We start from the raw sequence: 22408 nt of genomic DNA on the forward strand, positions 1-22408 counted from the left end.
CGGCTGGAGAGGCGCGGGTCGACGGACGCTTCGTTCGGGTCACGAACGGCTGTTCGACGGAGGCGCGACGAGTGGCGGCTGCTTGTGGCGGCTCGGATTGGTCACAGTGGCGACGGGTCCGGCGGTGGCTAGGGTTTCCAAGGGCTTTTCTCTTGCTCTTTTTTTTTTCCTCAAAGAAGAAGATGATAGTTTGCACGGGTTCCAAGGGCTTTTTAAACACCAACTTGGTCAAAATTATTTATCTATTTATTTAATAGAAATTTTCTTTCCAAATAAAACATACCAATATCTTAACCAATTAATCCAATTTTTTCTCTCTCCTCAACCCAATATTCTCAATCTTCAACAAATAACTTTTTATTAACCAAAAAATACTTAAATTGCCCTCAAAACTTAATGAATTACATAATCACATATAATTACTCAAGTTCCTCCAACACATCCAAAAATTTCAAAACCACACTTAAGATAAATAAGATTTCAAAAAAATCTTGGGGCATTACAACCTTCCCTCCTTAGAAAACTTTCGTCCTCGAAAGTTCAAATCCTCGAACAGCTCGGGGTACTGGGCTCTCATGTCTTCTTCTCTCTCTCAGGTGGCCTCTTCAACTCCGTGGTTTTGCCAAAGGACTTTGACCAGTCAAATTTCTCGATTGCGGAGCTCCTTGACTTCCCTTGCCAAAATCTCAATAGGCTGCTCCTCGAAGCTCAAGTCCTCGCTAATTCGCAATGGCCTGAAATCAACTACATGCGTCGGATCTGCGACATACTTCCTCAGCATAGAGACATGAAATACGCCATGCACTGCAAAAAAAGATGGAGGTAGTGCCAAACGATAAGCTACGGGGCCGATCCGCTCCAGTATCTCAAATGGCCCTACAAAACGCGGACTTAGCTTCCCCTTCTTCTCGAACCTCAGAACACCCTTTATTGGTGCTACCTTTAGAAAAACCATGTCTCCCACATCAAACTCGAGATCCTTTCGCTGGACATCAGCATAACTCTTCTGTCTGCTTTGTGTTGTCAACATACGAGCTTTAATCTTCTATATGGCTGCATTGGTGGTCTAAACTAACTCAGGGCCTAGCATTCTCTGCTCACCAACCTCGCCCCAGCAGACAAAAGATCTATAACACTTACCATACAGAGCCTTAAATGGTGCCATGCCGAAGGTAGCTGATAGCTGTTATTATAGGCGAATTCCATTAAGTGCAAGTGAGAGTCCCAACTCCCTGAGAATTTCAGAACACAGGCTCGCAGCATATCTTCCAAAACCTGGTTCAACCTCTCTGTCTGACCATCAGTCTGAGGGTGGAAGGCTGTGCTGAAGTCTAACCTCGTACCCAAAGCAAGCTGAAGTCCTTTCCAGAACTTCGATGTAAAACGAGCATCTCTGTCTGAAACGATGGATACCGGTACTCCATGCAATCTCACTATCTCCGTCACATATAACTGTCCCCACTTACTGGCAGTGTAAGTGGACTTCCCTGGAATGAAATGGGCTGACTTTGTGAGCCTGTTCACAACAACCCAAATCACTGTATACCCCTTTAAAGTTCCGGGCAGTCCCGTAATGAAATCCATCGAAATGCTCTCCCACTTCCACCTGGTACGCTTAGGGGTTGCAACAAGCCAGTTGGCTTCTGTCTAGGTGCCTTCATCTGCTGGCACACCAAACACTTACTGAAAAAGTCTGCCACTTCTCTCTTCATGTTTCTCCACCAATAGACACGCCTCAAATCTTGGTACATCTTCGTACTTCCCGGGTGCATAGTAAATGGAGATATGTGAGCCTCAGCCAAAAGCTTTTCCTTGACTGCACTGTCTTCTGGCACGCACAAACGTCCATCGAAAGTAAGTTCATCATTAGAGGATATGGAGAAATCCTCACCTTGCTCTGTCCCTACCAAACGACGCTTTTCGACCAGATACGGATCCTTTAGCTGAGCGACAATAATTCTCTGTCTCAAGGTTAGCTGTACTGATAACTGAGCCAACTGTGAGGTAACTTCCCCTACTGAGACTACAATCTCAGCTCTCTCGAAATCTCTTAGTAAGGGGGCCTGCTTCGTGATAAGCACTGCTGAATGCGCAACCTTTCTGCTCAACGCATCAACTACTACATTTGCCTTACCTGGATGGTACTGAATCTCGCAGTCATAATCCTTCATCAACTCAAGCCACCTTTTCTGTCTCATGTTCAACTCCCTCTAGGTGAAGAAGTACTTTAGGCTCTTATGGTTAGTGAAAATCTATATCTTCTCACCGTACAGGTAATGTCTCCATATTTTCAGTGCAAAAACCACTGCTGCCAACTCTAGGTCATGGGTAGGATAGTTCTGTTAGTGACTCTTCAACTGACGGAAGGCATAAACAACTACCGTGCCCTGCTGCATCATCACGCAACCCAGTCCTTTCTTGGAGGTATCACTGTAGATCACAAAGCTCCCCGATCCATCTGGCACTGTCAGAACTGGTGCAGACACAAGTTTCTGCTTAAGCTCCTGGAAGCTACTCTCGCAAGTTGGGCTCCAAACAAAAGGGGTCCCCTTCCTAGTCAACTGAGTCAAGGGACTGGCTATACGAGAGAAGTCTTCCATGAACCTCCTGTAGTAGCCTGCCAAACCCAAAAAACTACGAATCTCGCTAACTGTCGACGGTCGAGGCCAACTGGTAACCGCTTCGATCTTTGCTGGGTCCACAGAAACTCCCTCACTGAAAACCATGTGGCCGAGGAAAGTCACCTTCTTCAACCAGAACTCACACTTGGAGAACTTGACATACAGTTTATTGGCTCGAAGAGTCTTCAAAACCCGATGCAAATGCTCCAGGTGCTCAGCCTCAGTCTTAGAGTAAATCAAAATGTCGTCAATGAAAACTATGAAAAACGTGTCTAAGAAATCCTTAAACACCCTGTTCATCAAGTCTATGAATACCGCAGAAGCATTAGTCAAACCAAAGGACACCACGATGAACTCGTAGTGTCCGTATCTGGAACGGAAAGCCGTCTTAGGGATATCACTATCCCTGATCCTCAACTGGTGATAGCCTGATCCAGGTCGATCTTAGAAAAGACGGTGGCTTCATGCAACTAATCAAACAAGTCATCAATCCTGGACAAGGGGTAACGGTTCTTGACTGTCACCTTGTTCAGCTTTCTGTAGTCAATGCAAAGGCGCATCGACCCATCCTTCTTCTTCACAAACAACACTGGTGCTCCCCAAGGTGACACATTGGTTTGGATGAAACCCTTGTCCAGCAACTTCTGCAGTTGTACCTTCAGCTCTTTCAGCTCGGCTGGAGCCATTCTGTAAGGGGCCCTCGAGATAGGAGCAGTGCCTGGCTCTAACTCGATGGCGAATTCTATCTCCCTGTGAGATGGAAGTCCAGAGAGCTCATAAGGGAAAACATCGGGGTACTTCCTTACCATTGGTTCGGAGGACAGGGAAACTTCTGGTTCTCTGGTATCTACTACGCTTGCCAAAATGCCTCAAGTACCCTGGCTGAGTAGTTTACTAGCCTTCATGGCTGAGATGACCTTGGGTATACATACAATTCCTGCCCCCTAAATTTGAAACTAGACCCAGAGGGAGGGTTAAAAACGACTTCCTTACCGAAATAGTCTATACTTGCATTGTTAGCAGACAGTCAATCCATGCCTAGGATTACGTCAAAATCTTGCATGTCTAACACTAGTAAGGTCACATCTAACATCTGGTTTGCTATCTCTATCTGACATGCCTTTATCTTTTCTTTAGACAACAGAACCTCTCCCGATGCGGTAGAAACCGATAGTACACTACCCAACGGTTCCACTTCTAAACCCATTTCTCAAACAAAAACTGAAGACCTAAAAGAATGGGATGACCCAGAGTCAAACAGTACAAGTGCGTAATGCCCCAAAATTGGGAGCGTACCTTTCACCACTGTACCAGCTCGCTCAGCCTCCTGACGAGTGGTGGAAAAAACTCTTCCCTGCTGGGAAGTGAGAGGCTGGTACGGGGTAGTCTCAATGGGTTTCCGAGGACAAGCATCAGCTGTATACCCTAGTTGTCTGCACCTGAAGCAGACTCCGCTCCCGGCCAAGCAACGACCTCGATGAACTCTCCCACAGTTGGGACAAACAGGCAGCTCTCTCAAGGTTCTCCCGGCTGCTGCAAGCTCTCAACGATGCCACTGGAAAACACCTCCTGACCTCAGATTTCGCTGCGGCGTCGTGTCAGACTGCAGCTCCACCTTCCTCTTCTGTCTAAGGGCCGACCCTCTGCCGATAGCCTTAGACGAATCAACTCTCTCATGCAGGCTCAAGTCTAGTGCCAGGCGTAAAGCATCAGCATAAGTGGTTGGTCTGAGGGCTCGGACAATACCCTAGAGGTCTAGTCTGAGACCTCTGACAAACTTCTCGGTCCTAGCCTCCTAATCCTTCACAACATCAGGGGCGAAACGGGACAACATGTCAAACTCGGCGTCGTACTGCTCCACAGACATGTCACCTTGTTCCAAATTCAGGAACTTTTGCTGCTTCGCGTACTTTACGTTGGCACACAAAAACTTAGCATAGAAGCTCTCCTTGAACTGCTCCCAGGTTATCTTGCTGACATCTCCACCCAGCATCCTCTCAGCAGTCTCCCACAACGCGGTGCCTCTGTCCTCCAGGAAGAAAACTGTGCACTAGACCTTTTGGTCCTCAGGGCACTTCATATACCTGAAGATCTTCTCAATAGAGGTCAACCACATCTGGGCCTTGGTGGGGTTGTCCATGGATCCATCAAACGTTTTAGGATTGTACTTCCTAAAGTCTCTCAGGTGTTTGGCCCCAGCCGACAGTTGAACCGACACGGACTGAGCTTCCACATGGACTGGAGGAGTGACGGTCTGGGCCTGAACAGGGGCGGCCTGGGTCTGTTGGGCAGCGAGAAAAGGGGCCAAAGCAGCTTGTAGCATGTCCTGATAACGCTGCTCCATCGCGGCGAGATCCGCCTGGGTCACCAGTGCGTTAGGGTTGGCTGCCTGCACAGGAGGTTGCTCCTCCGGCTGGGTACGTCCAGCTCCTCTGCCTCCCCTACCACCTTCTCAGCGTGCACCTCTACGTGGTGGCATCTTTTCCTGAAGTTTCACTAGAAGAACTTTTCACAAAACAACCACAATACTTATACTAACTATACTCATTTCATTCAGGCAAGATTGTAACTATAACATTTAGCAAGGCCTTAAGACATACCTGGCGAGTGACGAAGGACCGCATAGCCATAGGGGCAAATAAAAAGACACAAAACAAAAACTTACATCGTAAGCCAGTCTGCAGAACCTAGAACACTGGGCTCTGATACCAACTGTAACGACCCAACTCCTTATACTAAGTCGAAGCCATTACTAAATGTAAATAACAGAAATAAAGTTATAAAGTTTGGCTAAAACAAACAAAACCTCAAAATTTTATTTATTTAAAAACCAAATCAAAAGTAATGTTTGAAATGTAAACAAATACTAAAATCCTAACTCGGGCCTTATCTAATTTTAAAGAAACGAAATAACAAATAAAGAATAATTAAAACTCAAACACTCAAGGTTTAAACTCGGATGTAAAGAGAAAGCATAGATCCCTATGGCTCGCCACGGTCACTTCTGGTCGCTTGCTTGGGAGCAGTCGGCGGCATGGATCGGGTTTTCGGTTCATGAAGAGTGGCAGCTGGAGAGGCGCAGGTCGACGGATGCTTCGTTCGGGTCGCGGACGGCTGTTCGACGGAGGCACGGCGAGTGCCGGCTGCTTGTGGCAGCTCGGATTGGTCACGGCGGCGACAGCGGCGACGACGAGTCCCACGGTGGCTAGGGTTTCCAAGGGCTTTTCTCTTTCTCTCTTTTTTTTCCTCAAAGAAGAAGATGATAGTTTGCACGGGTTCCAAGGGCTTTTTAAACACCAACTTGGTCAAGATTATTTATCTATTTATTTAATAGAAATTTTCTTTCCAAATAAAACATACCAATATCTTAACCAATTAATCCAATTTTTTCTTTCTCCTCAACCCAATATTCTCAATCTTCAACAAATAACTTTTTATTAACCCAAAAATACTTAAATTACCCTCAAAACTGAATGAATTACATAATCACATATAATTACTCAAGTTCCTCCAACACATCCAAAAATTTCAAAACCACACTTAAGATAAATATGGTTTCAAAAAAATCTTGAGGCGTTACATAAAGAACATACTAGTTGATATAATACATGCGAATATCTCCAAAACAACCATTGATATTGTAGCAAGCTTTTGGGTTGCCATATCTTTGAAAAGATTTGGATCCTTATATGCTCTGATGAGATTATTGACTATGATGGATATGATCTACAAAATGTAAAGTGATATATTTATAAAGCTTCTCTTCCTAAAACCTCAAAATGACAGGGTGTTAGACAAACCTTAAAAAAAGTAAATCCATTGTGTCAATAATTCAAAATAGTAAAGGAACAACATTAATGATATTACTTTTAAACTATTTGTATTAGGGGTGAGCATCGGGCGGTCGGGGTCGGTTTTCCGACCAAACCGCCTCGAACCGACTACAAGTCAGCACGGAAGTATGAAAACCGGCCTCGACTGTCGGTTCTAACCAAACCGGTCGGTCCAACCGGCGGTCGGGTCGGTTCGGGTCGGTCGGTTTTCTTTTTTTTTTTTTCCTGTTTCTTATCCTCCTCCTCCTTCCTTTTCTATGTTTCTTGCTTTCTTTTTTATAAACAAACAATTTTAAAAACTAAGAATGACGTTATTATGTTTAATTTCACTTTTTTATTTTAATAAAAAAGTCTACGATATATATTCTATATTGTCTTAAAATCATATAATTGTGATTAAAAAATAAAATCAAGTTCTATTAATTTCAATGCTTAGTTCATAGGTATTACACAAATTAATAAAATAAACAACATAAAAATAAGAATCTAAACATACTACCAAAATGAAATATATATCAAATATTATAGGGTTAGAAACATCCAAGTTCAATTCAGTTCACCACATTTCTATTAATAGTCACAAATACAACCAAAGTATGAAACAAAAACACTATGATAATCTAGTCAATAGAAATATTACAAGTTTTGGATCAGAATTAGTTAATAATCGGTAATTGACAACTTATCGAAGTCTGGAAGGTCTTCAAGCTCCTTTTCATTCTCCATAACCACCCAAAATCCTACATAATCAATATGAAGAATTTACTAAATAATTTAAGATTTCAGTAAAGTTACACATTACAACTACAAAAGATATCATGTAAAGATTTGAAAATACCTTCTTCAAATTTTGAAGCCTCTTCCAATTCATGTCGAAATTGAAGATGTATTGGATCAGAATTTAGCCAATTTTGAGTACATATGAGAGCCTCCACTATTTTAGGAGCCAATGAGCAGCGTGATGAGTCAACAACACGTCCTCCAGTACTAAAAGCCGACTCAGACGCTACAGTAGAAACTGGAATAGCCAAAATATCTCTAGCCATTTGACCAAGAACCTCAAATCGATCACTGTTCATCTTCCACCACTGTAGTATGTCAAAATCACCTTCGGTCCTAACATTGGCTTCCAACAAATAGATATCAATCTCCGATGATCCCTGTTCGAAAGGTGTAGTAGAATCATCTTCAAATTCCTCAACAATCGTGTCGTAGACAAAATCTTCACCCACATTTTCATTCGAATCAAAATCAATATTAGCATCAAAGCCTGAAACAGTTTGTGTACTAGTTGTACTAGTACTACTACATCCTTGTCTACTCCCACTTCGAGTAGTACTATACTCATGAAAGAGACGTCTACAACATTGTTCCACTACATTTCCCATGGATTCAGCAACCTCGAGACCAAAAAAATTTTTCAAACAAAAAGATACAAATCTTAATTTCTTTCGAGGATCCAACACAATAGCAACATACAACAAAAAATTATTCTTTTCATTGTTTCTCCAATATTTCTCGAATTTTGCCTTCATGTTATTAGCCATTCCAACTAACAATGCATTTGCACTACCCGCATTCAAACGTATACAATTCTGAACCACTGTAATCTAATGGAAAACCAAGTTCGAAGTAGTATACAAAGAACCCGAAATCTTTAATGTGACATCATAAAATACTTTTAAAAATTGTATTAACATCCTAACATTTGTCCAATCTTCCTTATTCGGTGACATATCATGTCTATACGAGGCATCTTCATCTTCTAATCTATCAAAAGCTTTTTCAAACTTAACAGCAGCTTCAAGCATCATATATGTGGAGTTCCATCTTGTAGGAACATCAAGACACACATAACTCTTACAAGCAATTTTTCAAGTTCAATGCACTTTTTAAATTTCAAAAAACGAGCAGGAGAAGACCTTATAAATCGCACAACATATCGAATCCTATCAATACAATCATTATGTTCCTTAAAAGCATAAGTTATTATAAGATTCAATATATGGGCACAACAACGAACATGCAGAAATTCCCCACCAAAAAATAATCCTTTATTGAATCTCTTTAAAAGATAAGCAACAGCAGTGTCATTCGAACTTGCATTATCAACCGTCAAAGTCATTACCCTCTCAATGCCCCAATCCTTCAAATTCTTTTCAATGGTTTTACCGATAGTATCACCTTTATGATTCTCAATTGGAGAAAAACTAAGTATTCTCTTATGTAATTTCCAATCAGAATCAATGAAATGGGCTGTTAAGACCATGTAATTAATATTTTGTCCCGATGTCCAACAATCAGTGGTGAGAGAAACTCTTTACTTATTTTTTACAAACATGTCTCTCAAACAATTCTTCTCATTAACATACAACTTAAGCACATCTCTAGCCACAGTAAATCGAGATGGAACGACAAATCTAGTATGATTTCCACATGTTAATTTATCCACAAACTTCTTAAATCCCTTACCCTCCACAAACTTAAAGGGCAATTCATCAACTATTATCATCTCAACCAAAGCATCCCAACAACCCTCTAAGCTAAATGATTCACATACAAGTTGTGAAGAATTATCTCCAACTTTGTCTTTAGGTTTAAAAGCTAATGTCATTTGAGTTTGGTCTCTCTTTTTTTGGTAACGGTACTTTTTGCAATTTTCTAAATGATGTTTCATAGTTCAAGTACCATTACGTTTAGAATGACATGCATAAACAACTCCACCATATTTACATTTAGCACGAGGGTCATTAGGATCACCTTTAAGTCTCTCAAAGTGGTCCCAAACCATTGATTGTTTGACATTCTTCCTTATTTTTGGGGGACTTGGAACATCTTCTCTCCCATATGAATCAAGATCAACATCAATGGTTTTACGCTTGCCATCCATATCTTCGTCCCTTACGATTTTTGAAGCTTCACAACTCCCATCACACTCTAACTCCGTATCCGTTGAATCCATTTGATTTAACTGTAATGAGAGTAAAAAAAGATATTCCATTTTAGTGTGTGTGGGAAGAATAAAAGAAACCCAATACATATCTCCAATTATTTCACAAAAAAATAAAATTCAACTAAGACAATAGCTCATGAAATCGTATATAGAGGACAATAATTTAAATACTACAAAATGCTAAAGGGCTCATTTCTAGTCATTAATGGTCACAACACTAAAACTTATCAAATTTAACTATGATCAATAAATATCACCAAAACGTTTGTGTATAATATAATGAGCTACTTAGAGAATGAGTTAGATTTTCTTACTTAATCAACGATATAAATTTTAATCCAATCTCAAGTAGTGTTTATAAGCTTGATTTTGAAAATCCAAATGGTTAGAAACAAAACCTAAGTAATTGGCTTCGCACTAATTTATTTTCTTGTTTTCTATCAAGTTCTTCTAACAACTTCATCTTAAAATTATCCTCCACCATATACCAACCTAATAATCACCGGCACAGAAAAAGATTGGTGTTATGTGCTCTCACATTTTCATTCTTATAGTAGTTGCAAGAAAAGATTAAAAAAAATGCAACTATTATAAGGAACTAATATGAGCGCATTTGTGATCGAAACAAAGAATCCAATTGGACAATCAAATTTCCAAGTTGGAAGTTTCACAGAAAACAAAACACAAACAGGTAGAGAGCATTTTCATTCTTTTTCTTCATTTGCATCCGAAAATCCCTGACCCACAAGAGGGAAAATGAAACTGGAAATTAAGCAGATTGAGATGAAGATGAAGATGAAGGTAAAGGCAACCAAATTTTCATTCTTTTTCGGTTTTTCTTTTCCTTCTTCTTCTCACCCCTAGCATACACTGATACACATATATTTAGAAAGAAAAGGAAAAAAAAAAGCCTAACGCAACGGGTTGGGCGTGCGGCTGAGCGAACGAGTGTCGGGTTGGGCGTGTAGACGACGTGCAGACGGCGGCGATTACGGCTGATGGCGTGCGGACGGCCGGACGGGGATTGCGAAAACGATTGCCAAAGACGGGGACGGCTGATGGCGTGCGGACGACGGCGATTGCAAAAATGAGGAAGAATGGGTCGCGAGGAATGAGGACGAAAGAAACCTAAATTTACAAAATTATATATTTTAAAGAGGGAGTCGGTTCGGTCGGTTTACCAAACCGACCGACCTCCTATCTTGAACCGATCGACTCAAAGTCGGTTTTCATATTAGAAAACCCGAAACCCGACCACCCATTCTATTTTCCGCCCGCCCGACATCGGTTCGTTCGGTTTCGGTCGGTCGTTTCGGTTTTTCGGCCCACCATGCTCACCCCTAATTTGTATCTTGAAAAAATCGTCATTTAAAATAATTTCCACTATTTTTATTTTTTTTATTTTTAATTTTTAATTTTTGCATTTAGTAAAATTTTTAATTAAAAAATTTAACCATGGAAGGAACTAAAATTGAGGATGGAAAAATTAAGAAGAAAAAATTCTGCCATAAATGGGTCAAACTTAAGTCTAAGGTTAAAAATATCCAACATTTCATAAAAAATGTAAAGAGTAAAATGTTTTAAATTGTGGACATATATTAAATTAAGTTTGCAAGATGCTTTCTTGTACTCTAAATATCCCAATAAGTTATTAGGAAATATTTAGGTTAAGTTTGTTCGAATTACTCAATCGTTTATTTAATTTTTTTTTCTAGAAACAATTAAAATGTTAATAAGTAAAAGAGTAGGGAATATTTTATGATTGGTGGAGAATAAATTATTAAATAATAATTCTAATAAAAAGAGTAAAAAATTATATTACATGTGCATATATATATATATATATATATATATATATATATATATATATATATATATATATATATATATATATGTATGCACATGTAGTATAAAAACATATTTTCCTTTTGGTTATTTTCAGTAAACTTGTGAACCAATCCAATTTATAAAATTTTCATCAAATAAGTTAATAATGTGTGTATATATTGAGTTGAGGTTGGCTCGAGGCAATTGAATTCTTTTACGTCTCTAAGTTTTTTGAACATCGTTAGTACGAAGGGTATGGCAAATACTTTTAATTTTGACAATATGTATGCTTTGATACTTTCTCACACAACATTTATTTATAGCAATGTGATTGAGTTGGATTTAGGTCAGACATGATTTTAGACAAAGATCTCTAAGTGAGAAAAAATATTTTAAAAAAGACACATTTTTGTTATTATTGTCAATTTTACATCAAATTTAGTTTGTATTAGATAATATAAGCTTTTGATAATTTCTTTTAAGCGCATTTGGATGCATATTATGTACTTTTATTATATAATTATATTATATTTAGATTTTAAAAAGAGAAAAAAAAAAAAAGAAACGGGAAATAAGAACAAAATTTCAAACAAGTTTTTGTTTGTTTATCTTTTCTGAAAAGCAAAACAAAAACATATTAACATTATCAAACGAGGTTATTTAAAAAGCAACAAAAAAAAAATAGCAAAACTATTTATAGAGCTGTTTAAGAACCACTTCTCCAAGAAAACAAAGGAAAAAAAAATGTCACTCTCAATAAAACTTAAATTTAGTAACATAAGATCATCTTTATTGAATTTGGACAAATAATAACATTAATTTTCATGTAAGAAAAAGCAAATTCAATATGTTTTCAAATTTTATTTTAAAAATGCTCATAGATAACTAAAAAAAAGTTTGAGAAGTGGATGATAAACATAGAGACTGAACTTAAAGAACTATTAGAAGTATAAAGTTAGAATTGAATATTTAAAAATATACATACTACAGAGGTAAATTGGTATTTTGACTAATTCATATATAATTTTGGTTAAATTGCAATGGTATACTATTAGAATTTAATTTCAAACTTTCTTAAACATCCCAGACCCTTATTATAGGGACTATTTCTTGAGAACTTTATTGAAAGCCAAACTTTATAACTTTTTTCCAAATGATCCAAATTTATAATTTAACACATACTTTTAATTAGATTTACGAAGGGGTTCCATATATATTTTTTGCCAATTGATCCTATAAGCTTTAATTGAGATATAATATTATATTTAAGTGCTAAAATTTAGTTTGACTTCATGGTATTAATATAACTTATAGTTTTAGAAATCGAAAGTCCAATACTAATTAGAAAAAAATACAAGAACTAAAACAGCTATTTAATGGAATTAAAAGTAGAAAATAGAAATAAACAATAAGTACCAATAGTAACCTGCTTTACCTAGGGCTATATGATGCATTTATTGAAGCATCATTTGAGCCAACAGAAAGAAACATGGTTAAAACAGTAATATCATTAATATTATATACCAAACAAAAAGAATAATAATGAATACTTACACCCTTTTATTCTCACCCAAATTTACACATCATTTCTTTTTTTTTTTTAAAAAAAAAAAAAAAGGAAAAAGGGTTATTTGGTCATTTTTCTATGCATTTATTATCATTTTTCAGTTCTCAATCACTAATTGAAATTTATGTAATTTTGATCTCTATACCCCACTTATCATATACTTAAAATTTTATATTTGTACCTATCAAGTTCTTCTATAATCACCGTCTCTATCATTTTATGTTAAACAATAACTTACCAAAATTATGTAAATTATAACCTTAAAAAAATTATTTCAAATAGCAAATTATCGAATATATTTCCGCAAAATTTCAAAATCATAACCTTTTTAAATTCCATGCATCAAACGTATATAGCATGTATTTAAAATGTATTATTAAAAAAAATCATTGTAAAAACATTAAAGTATTTTGATTTTTTTAAAAAAATATATTTTTTCCTTAAGTGATGACATGTAGTATTTCTAAACTTTAATTAACAAATGTAATATTGAAGTCAAGTCATAGTATTACTTTAACTTGTTAAAATAATGATTATCATAATGTGAAGGAGCTAATTAGAAAGATTCAATACATAGGTTTAATTCAAAATTACAAATAGAAAGTTTAGAGTTCTAATAATTACAGATTAATTATTTTTTAAAAAGAAAAAAGAAAATTAATTTATAATATTAAACAAAAAATAATTAAAATTGAAAAGAAGAATGAGTAATATTTATAAAATTTTAATAATTGAAGGAACACAAAAACATATAAAGAAAACTGAAATTTAGGTAGTGGAAGAGAAATTAGGACCACAATAATCATAACAAAAATAGATAACATTTGATTAAATTAATTTTATTGTTATATATAAATTAGCAGGAAAATTAGCTATATATGATTTCTCTCCGACAGTTTATGATTTTTCATTAAAAAAAAAAAAAGGAAAAAGAAAAAGAGAAAAAACGAAACCCTAAGAATGATCGAGAGTACCGCGACGATCGTCTCCGGCAGCGGCGCGAGTTTGCTGGAACTGGTGGCTGAGGTTACCGATACTTGCGGTGACATTAACGGCCAAAAGTCCGTCGTAGTTGCTACCGCCGTCGAAGTTCCGTCGGAGCATCATCTGTTGTTGTTGTTGTTGTTGATCTCGAGGGAAAAATTGATCGTGATAAAGGCTGTGCGGTTGATCTCGAGCAAAATTGAACGCTGGCTGGTGGTTTCTCTGTCCATGAGGTACGGTAGAAAGGGCGGAAGGCGGTGAAATCAGGGTGGCGTGGTTACCAATCCCTACGTTTTGATATTTGGAGAGTTCAGATTTTGCGCAAGTGAGATCCATTTGGAGTTTACAGAGTTGGTGTTGAAGCAGAGAAATTACGCCTACACAGCCATAGACAGGGTCACGAAGGCGCATATCGGCTTCGTAAGCGAGCGAATTGACAGCGTCTTCTCTCTGGTGAGGATGTAATTCGTTGAGAAGTTTTGTTACATTACTAGCTCCGAATACCTTATGAACATTTGCGAATTTCTGTGGCTGATCCGGAGGAAAATACGGCGCAAAAACACATTCCGGTTGGCATTTTCGCCGGAGAAATTTGCAGGCTGCACAGGGGGAATTCGAGGAACTCGAAGCCATCTTCCAATTCCTCCTCTGTAAGAACACTCTATTAGACTTCAACATAACCAATCAAGCACATACACTTAAAGAAAAACCCTTTACAAAAAGGGGGTAAATCACTATGAATTAAACAACTATCATGTTATGTACTTGACTGCTTGCATTTCAATGAAACAATAGACTCAAAATCATCATTAAGAAAAAAGAGAGAAGAAAATCTGGGTTAGAGAACTGTTATACATGTTATGCACTTGACTTATTTGCTTCGTTTGTCTGTCTGTTTACAATAGAAAGAAGAAAATTTCCATATAACTCTGTCTATAGGAAAGATTTACCCTATAAATTGTGGATATGGGAAACACATGGGTTTAAAGAGCAAAGTTATTTCTGAATTGGGATTGAATCAAAAAAGGATTATGGGAGGAAATATTTTCCTTTTATACAGATAATATCTCTATAGAACAAAATAATCTTGATTTTCATGGTTGTTTTTCCATTGACGAAACACAATAGGAGTAGAAGATTTGGTTGAATCCAAAGATAGGTTTGTGAAAACAAAGAAGGAAAAGATAGAAACCGTATACCTTAGACCAAAGTGAGAGGAGAGAGAAGAAAAATGCAGAAACCAAAGAGGAAAAAGAGGGGGAAATCAAAATCTTACCCTTTTACAAGTGGGTTTTGAGAAGTTGGATCTCGTGAAGAAGAAAAGAGAAGCAAAAAGGAGATGGGTTTTTAGAGAGAGAAAGAAATTTTTTTTTTTTTTTGGTTCACTGTGATCGATGAATAGTATAATAAGAAAACATGGAAGAGAGGAGGAAGAAGAAGATCTGGTTGAAAATATTTAAGTACAGTCCCATTTTTCCAGTAAATGTTAAATAAAAATTAATAATAATAAGAAGAAAAGGGGGTTGAAAGAGAGAAGGGGGGGATAAATTTAAAGGATTTTTCCTAAAAAGGAGAGAAGGCAAAAGAGAATAAGAATGACTAAACAGAGTTGTCTCCATCATTCTTTGACTTCAACTTGTGGGAGAGATCTCTCAATCTTTTCTCTTTTTTTTCTTCTTCTTCTTTGTCAATGTCTCGGGATTTCCAAACACCTTTTTAAAAAAGCTTATAATATCTAATTACTTACATTACATCCATGCATGCATGAAAATTCTTTCCTTTTTCTTTCTTTTCTTTTTTTATAAATATTTTTGTTCTCACATAAGTTTTAGAGCAAAATATATTAGATTATTAATTATTGTTATTTTATAAGAGTGAGTTGGAGTTTTGCTTCCCCTATGTCTGGAGACACCTGTGCCCACTCTAAATCTCGGACTTTGAACACATTTAAGAAGTTTCAAGCTTCAAATAGATATATAAATTAGAAAAATAAGATAGCTTTTTATTGACGGGATGATAGAGTGAAATTAAGGGGTTTGACTTATTAGCTAAAATTCATGTTGATTAGGATTTAGTCTATTATGGATGAAAGTTCATCAATTGATTGTAGTCGAGACATGAGATGAGTTCATTATTTCTTTTTCTTTTAATTTTTATTTAATATTCAATTTCTTAGATATTTAAATTCACTATGGAATTTTTTAGACAAGATATAAGTTCACAGACGAGGCTTCATACAAATTATCATTTTTTTAGTCCAACACATCAATGTGAGGGAATTCGAAGAGGAGACTTCATGCTTAATAATAATTTTCTATATTAGTTGATGAGTTAAAAGACTCATTTTCAACAAATAGAAAGATATGATTTTTGTTAATAACTGAATAATTACAAGATTTCCGTTTTTCTAGCTCAAATCAAATCATCTTACGTGATATCATGATAAATTACCTTTATCAATAAACAAAAGTATATTAAATATTATATAACATATTCTTTTAAAAATGGTAATTTAGTTTATGGTAGAAATGACCATTGCGTGAAGTTAAGAACTTGGGTATACTAATACCATGATACTACTCTATACCGAGTTAATTCACTCCAACAGAAATCATGACCATTGTTTGGGTGTATATACATATCTTAATTTAAGAATAGATAGACAAACATTTTGAACAAAAATATATATAGGTAGGGGTAGCACCCATATTGAATAAAAAGCTTTGGAAATGTAACTTTCTTCATAAGTCATAAGTGGCTTTTTGCTCTCTCTCTCTCACACACAATTAATTTTGTTTTTTTGCTTTGTGATCCAAAAGTGGTTTATTATTATTATTGATTGAAGTCCAAGTTGGGTTTTTGATTAAAGCATGCAAGTGGTGAATATATATATATATATATACACAAAAGTAAATATATTATTAAGGGAATTTGGGGGAAAATGGAGTTGAGAATTTAGGGTTGGTAAAGTCATGCTTTTAAGGCAATTAATAGATAAAGGGGGTGGGGGGAAGAAATTGAATTGGTATGTGTGAATGTGTGTGGTTTAGGGTTTTTCCTCTACTTCTTCGCCGAGAAATGATTTCGCATACTCTTACAAGACCCCCGCATATAAAGATGGTGACCACCTATCACCATTATTCACCTCTTCAATGCATTCTTATTTTAACTTTTTTATTTTTACTTTAACTTCTTTTCTTTTTCTTTTTCTTTTTTCTTTTTCTTTTTCCTTTTCTCCTTATCATTATTTTCATTTTCTATTTGGAGTTTTATGCTTAAAGAGTTTTATTATATTATTGTTATTGATATTATTAATTTCTAAATTTTTAGGATTTTGTCAATGTGACTCTTTTAAGCTTTTAAAGTTATATTTAACAGTTTTTTGTGAACATTTGACTGCGTGTCTAATAGGCTCTCTCTGACAAATTTAAAAATTTTATAAACATTTTTTATCTTGTTTTCTTGCTATAACTTTCATCATCTATTTCAAGTTGAAAGGACTTAAGTTTTTAGAAAATCATTCTGTTAATGAAAATATTTATAAATGTTTACTTTATGTTGTGATAGAGGCAAATACACATCTAGAAAGTAGAATGTTGTATTTTATAAATATTTTCAATAAATTTTTATATAAAAAACAATCCTAATTTTTTATTTAAATTTCTTTGAAAAGATAGTTTTTGACTTTGTTTTTTTAAATTAGTAAAAATTTTTTAGAAAAAGAAATTTTTATAAACTTGTTTTTTTTCATACTAAAAATCATAAATAAAATGACTAAACATAATTGATTTATGAATTTAAATATTATATGTAATGAAACCCTAACTTTGTTGCATAGATTTTGAACTATTTGAAAGTACAAAAACTTAATTTTATAATTTAACTTAAAAGAAAAAAGGGAAATTAATAATTATGAAATGAGGTATATAGGAGTGATGTGTAAATATTTATAGAGACAAGTATGGGTAGGTTAGGTGTAAAGATGGATTTAGAGTTGAGTTTTGGTGAATATATAATTAAATTTAGAAAATTGAGGATAATGACTATAATTGTTTTCTGTGTAAGACATTGGGATCTAGACTACAAGTAATTAAATATTTAAGCAAAATATATATATATAGGCGTGTCTAAGGACTCAAAATATAATATAAAATATAATTTATAAAGTGAGAAAAATTAGAAAATAATATTTTAGTTCTTATAATTCATTTTGTAACAATGTTGAGTCCATATGCTTACTTTAACAAGTAGCATATGACGCACCTCTATATATATATATATATATATATATATACTATTTGTTTTTATGTTATTGGTTTCTTTTCAATCAAAATTTGTTAGTCTTTTGATATTTTATATATTCATGAAGGTTTTAAGAAACCATAATTTAAATTCATAGCTAAATTTCAAACAAGAATAATAAGGTTTTTTTTCTTTCAAAACTTTTGATTGAGTTTTGAAAACAATATCAGTGAAAGCAGCCAATGTTACATGTTGGAGCTTAATTTAAAATAATAGTAATAAATGATCATCAAACATACTTTTAATAATTATACATAAATTTTAAGAGAGTTTTTGGAACATTGAATTTACTATTATAATTAGTGTTAATTATAGTATGTGAGTCATAATAGTATATAGTTATAAAATTTTGTGGTTGAGGTATATACAATTTTAGTGTAGGTCATAATAATTTATATTAAAGACTATTTTACCATAAGTAGAAAATCATAAACATTGTAACAAATAAAGATTTGAAATTGGAACATTGTAGTTAATTAAAGTAGGTTATAATAGGTGAAATATCCATTAATATAATTAACCAATCATAATAATTCTTGAGTAAAAATGTGGGAAGAGTTAGAAGAAAAAAATATGGATGCATGTTATTGTTTGTGTTGATATGCAAATTTAGTCTATTTTTGAATAATATGCAACAAATTGAAAGTGGTAGGTTTAGTTTAGTTATGAGAAAGGGAAAAGAAGAATTTTGTTATTTAAAATTTAAAAAGAAAGGAAAAAGGAAAGGAAAAAAGAGTGTCAGAGTGAGAGTGAGGAATTGAAGAGTGTATGTAATGTCTGTGTTGCGAAAAGACCCATCCTCCTATTCTCTGCCATAACTCTGTCCTCAGCTATCTCTATTCTCTATTTCCTCCCTTTCCCAATTTTCATTACTTCTCATTTCCCCCCCTTTTTCTTTTCTTTTTTCCAATTTAATATTTACATCTATTACAAATTATGATTTAATTACAATATGGGTAAATGTGGTAATACATACAAGTATAGTTTTTCTTTTCTTTTCTTCTTTTTATTTTACATCACACACCTACCCTTCTTCATTAACCAACTTTTCTCTTACTCTTGAAGACATTTTGTTTGGTAATAGTCTGTATTTCTAACTTTTGATTTATTTTGAATCTTCAACTTTGCAATTTGTAACAAATTTGACACTGTTGTGAAACTATTATCAACATTAGTTAACTTTTTTATGCTAATAAATAAATCAAAAGTATTGATTTTTTTTTTTTAAGACTTTTAAGATAGAGATGAAATTGTAATGTATTTAAAAGGTAACAACTAAAATGTCCTAAATTTGAAAGTTCGTAGACCAAATTATTAAAATTTAAAATTGTATGATTAAATTACTAAAAAATATTTAGATCCTAAATCGTGACTTTTTTTCTATATATATATATAGAAAGAGTCACTTATAATCTTTTTCACGATCACTCCATTTTATGAGATCATATGATTTATAATTTAGACATTAGTGTAGTCAAATTAGTATTTGATGTTCAATCTTCTCAAATCTTTATTGTTCAAGAGTATATTTTGAATTATTTAAATCAGTTCAAAATTATTTTGAAGCATATCTTAATTACTTAAAAGTTAACTTTATATTCAATTTTACATTTTTAAATTTAATTTTTTTTATTATATTAATTCATTTTGAATTATTAAAAATACATTTTAGAGTGATCATGACAAAAGTGACTTTAACTATTTTTTAGAGTTACTCTAAAATATGTCATGTCAATTTTTATCAAAGATAAAACTTGATAGACTATTATAATAGATACTAATCTAATAAGTGGTCAACAACCTTGGATAGAAAAAAAAAAACAAAAAAGAAGAAGAAAAAAAGGTTATATCTATAAATAACTCATACTACTTTATTTGAACACAAGCATATTATATTATATTATATATATATGATATGAGTAAATAAAAAAGATACTTTCGATGAGTATAGTGTGAGAAAGGGGTTTGTGCGGCAAAAATGGAAAGTGGTGAGGTTATGGAGTGAGGAATAGCAGGGAGGATGAAAAGACAAAAGAGAGACGAACTTTATTTGGCACTACTATTTTTTCTTTTTTATTTTAATTTTTAAATACCAAGTCAATATTAATAATGCTTATTATATATATACACACACACACACATGCTCTATTATTGTAGCAAAAATGAGAAACCCAACAGCCAAGGTTTTTTTTTTTTTTTTTTTCTTGAAACATATTTTTCAAAATTGAGGAATCAAAAGTATGGATTTTTCTGTGGTCTCAAAAACACATCAACGTATTACTAAAATATAAGGGACCAAAGGAGATAACTTTCCTGTACAAAAATGGAAAGTAAGATGGATTACAAAGGAAAACGCCTAAAAAGAGTAATTTGGAACCTAAAACACCAACTAGAGAGTGATATGTTATGAGTAATTTTGCAGCTGAAGATAAAATCTAAAAACTGAGACAGGATGAACCCAATAACGACTGTTGAAACTCGAGGTCGATACTACTTTGGAATCTTAAAATCCCAAAACAACTAGACTAGGGAAACAAACAAAATTAGGCCCTCCAAACCTATTTGTCCATGCACCACTACTGGAGGGCACTTGCTTCATTCCCCTCCCATTGGCCCAACTCGTGATTCAAAAGCAATGTAAAAAAAATGGTATGGTCTGATAACTTATTATTATGTAGATTGTCTATGTTTATAACTTTACCATGAGCTAAACCATGAGACATGAAATATGTAGATTTTCTATTTCTCTATATTTGATTATTATGTAGATTGTCTATGTTTATAACTTAACCATGAGTTGTTGAGTTTGTAAATCTTAGGGTTTTTATGTAGCTTTTGGATAGTTCAAGTTGTTTTAATTGTTTTTCACTACGAGAAATTTGGCCAATGATGTCGGTTGGATTGCACATTAGAAAGGACCTTGAGCTCAAACGATGGTGCGTGAATATTAAACTTCTAGGTCTATGGTGATATAAGTGGTCTGCAGTATTAAACTTCTAAGTGCATAATTCTCTTTGTTTTGCATGTTATCTTTTTTCTACGATACAAATCCACTGTCGATGATAAGCAAAGGTCAAGTGAGATTTCTTTGGCCATAATTCTCCATCGATAGAACAAATGGTTTAGTAAGATTTAAAAAGAGGATTAGAATTTATTACCGAGAATTTATATTATATGGCAAAATTGACTAACTTATTTACAAATATAGCAACTATTTGTAAGAATATGCAAAAATGGCAATTTGGTATAGGATTAAAATGCATGCATAGAGTTATTTGCATATGTTGTTGTATTTATATATCTCAAAGCATGTCCAAATGTTTTTCTCTTTCTTTTTAGGAAAGAAATTGAAGTTGATCATTTACAGACATTTCAAAGAGAGCCAAATTTAATTTGTTGATATCTTTGTGCTTTTGGAATCTTGATTGGTTGCATGTATCAATGCACACAACACTTTGGAGTAGATTAAATTGCATACAAATTAACCTAATCCCTTGGTTTTTTTTTTTTTTTGCAGAACCTCTGTGGAATCGACGAGCCACACGTTATGTGGGGGTGTAATAAGCATTTGACTTCTTTTTTCCTTGGTGTTCCTTTTTGGTTTCGGGCGAATGTTGGAGCCCAGCAGACCGTTGGAATGGGGTGATCAAGGTGTTGAAAGGGTCGGTCTGAGACGTTGTTGCCATCCCTTTTGTGGGGTGTTTGTAATTACAGAAACCTTTTTAAGAAAAGCGGGTAATGCCCGGCAGCGCAATATTTTGCTGAACAAGATCTCTTTTTCATGTGGAGGAGTTTGTTGGTGTTGGTGGGGATGGCCAGGCGTCGTTGAGGAGGGAGAGCCCGAGGCGAGTCATGAGGTCTGGGTGCCGCCTGATGTTAATTTGTTTTTGAAAGTTTAACTCTGATGCTCTGTGAAACGATGTTGAGGAGGTTGGGTGGCATTAGTTGGGTTGTCCATGACTCTTCTTGATGTCTCATCCTTAATGGTTGTGAGAGAGTTGGGTTCAAGTGGCCCGGAGATTCTTGAAACTTTGTCTATGTTATCATTTTTAAGCATAGGTCTCTTCTCCATGTGGATGTGGAGTCTTGATTGTGCTAATCATATAAATGCCATTTAGTATAAGTTTTTGGTTATGGCGGAGTTCTCGACTTTTGTTGCTGAGGTGGAGTTGTGGGTTGTGTATGTCTATGTTGTTTCTTTTGACGGGTGTGTGTTCTGTGAATGGAGTCATTCATTGTTTTTGACTTGTGTCGAGTTGTATGAGGATTGGGCAGATTATTTGTTTCTAATTCTTCTTCTAACTCTGAAGTAGTGGTTAGG

The 22408-nt window shown here is 34.7% G+C and overlaps 1 protein-coding gene across 1 annotated transcript; it reads right to left on the reverse strand.

Moving 5' to 3' along the window:
- Positions 1–13755: 13755 nt before the first annotated feature.
- LOC103485916 (protein ASYMMETRIC LEAVES 2) lies at positions 13756–14622 on the reverse strand. The gene has a single exon (XM_051084485.1). The coding sequence runs from the start codon at positions 14461–14463 to the stop codon at positions 13756–13758; it is 708 nt and encodes a 235-aa protein (XP_050940442.1). The 5' UTR covers positions 14464–14622.
- Positions 14623–22408: the final 7786 nt, after the last annotated feature.

The sequence above is a fragment of the Cucumis melo genome, chromosome 5 (genome assembly GCF_025177605.1).
Source record: "Cucumis melo cultivar AY chromosome 5, USDA_Cmelo_AY_1.0, whole genome shotgun sequence".
In the NCBI taxonomy this organism is placed as follows: domain Eukaryota; kingdom Viridiplantae; phylum Streptophyta; class Magnoliopsida; order Cucurbitales; family Cucurbitaceae; genus Cucumis; species Cucumis melo.

Bases quoted from the DNA above. Each gene is read 5' to 3' on its own strand.
- LOC103485916 (XM_051084485.1), bottom strand. From the start codon at position 14,463: ATGTTGAAGTCTAATAGAGTGTTCTTACAGAGGAGGAATTGGAAGATG.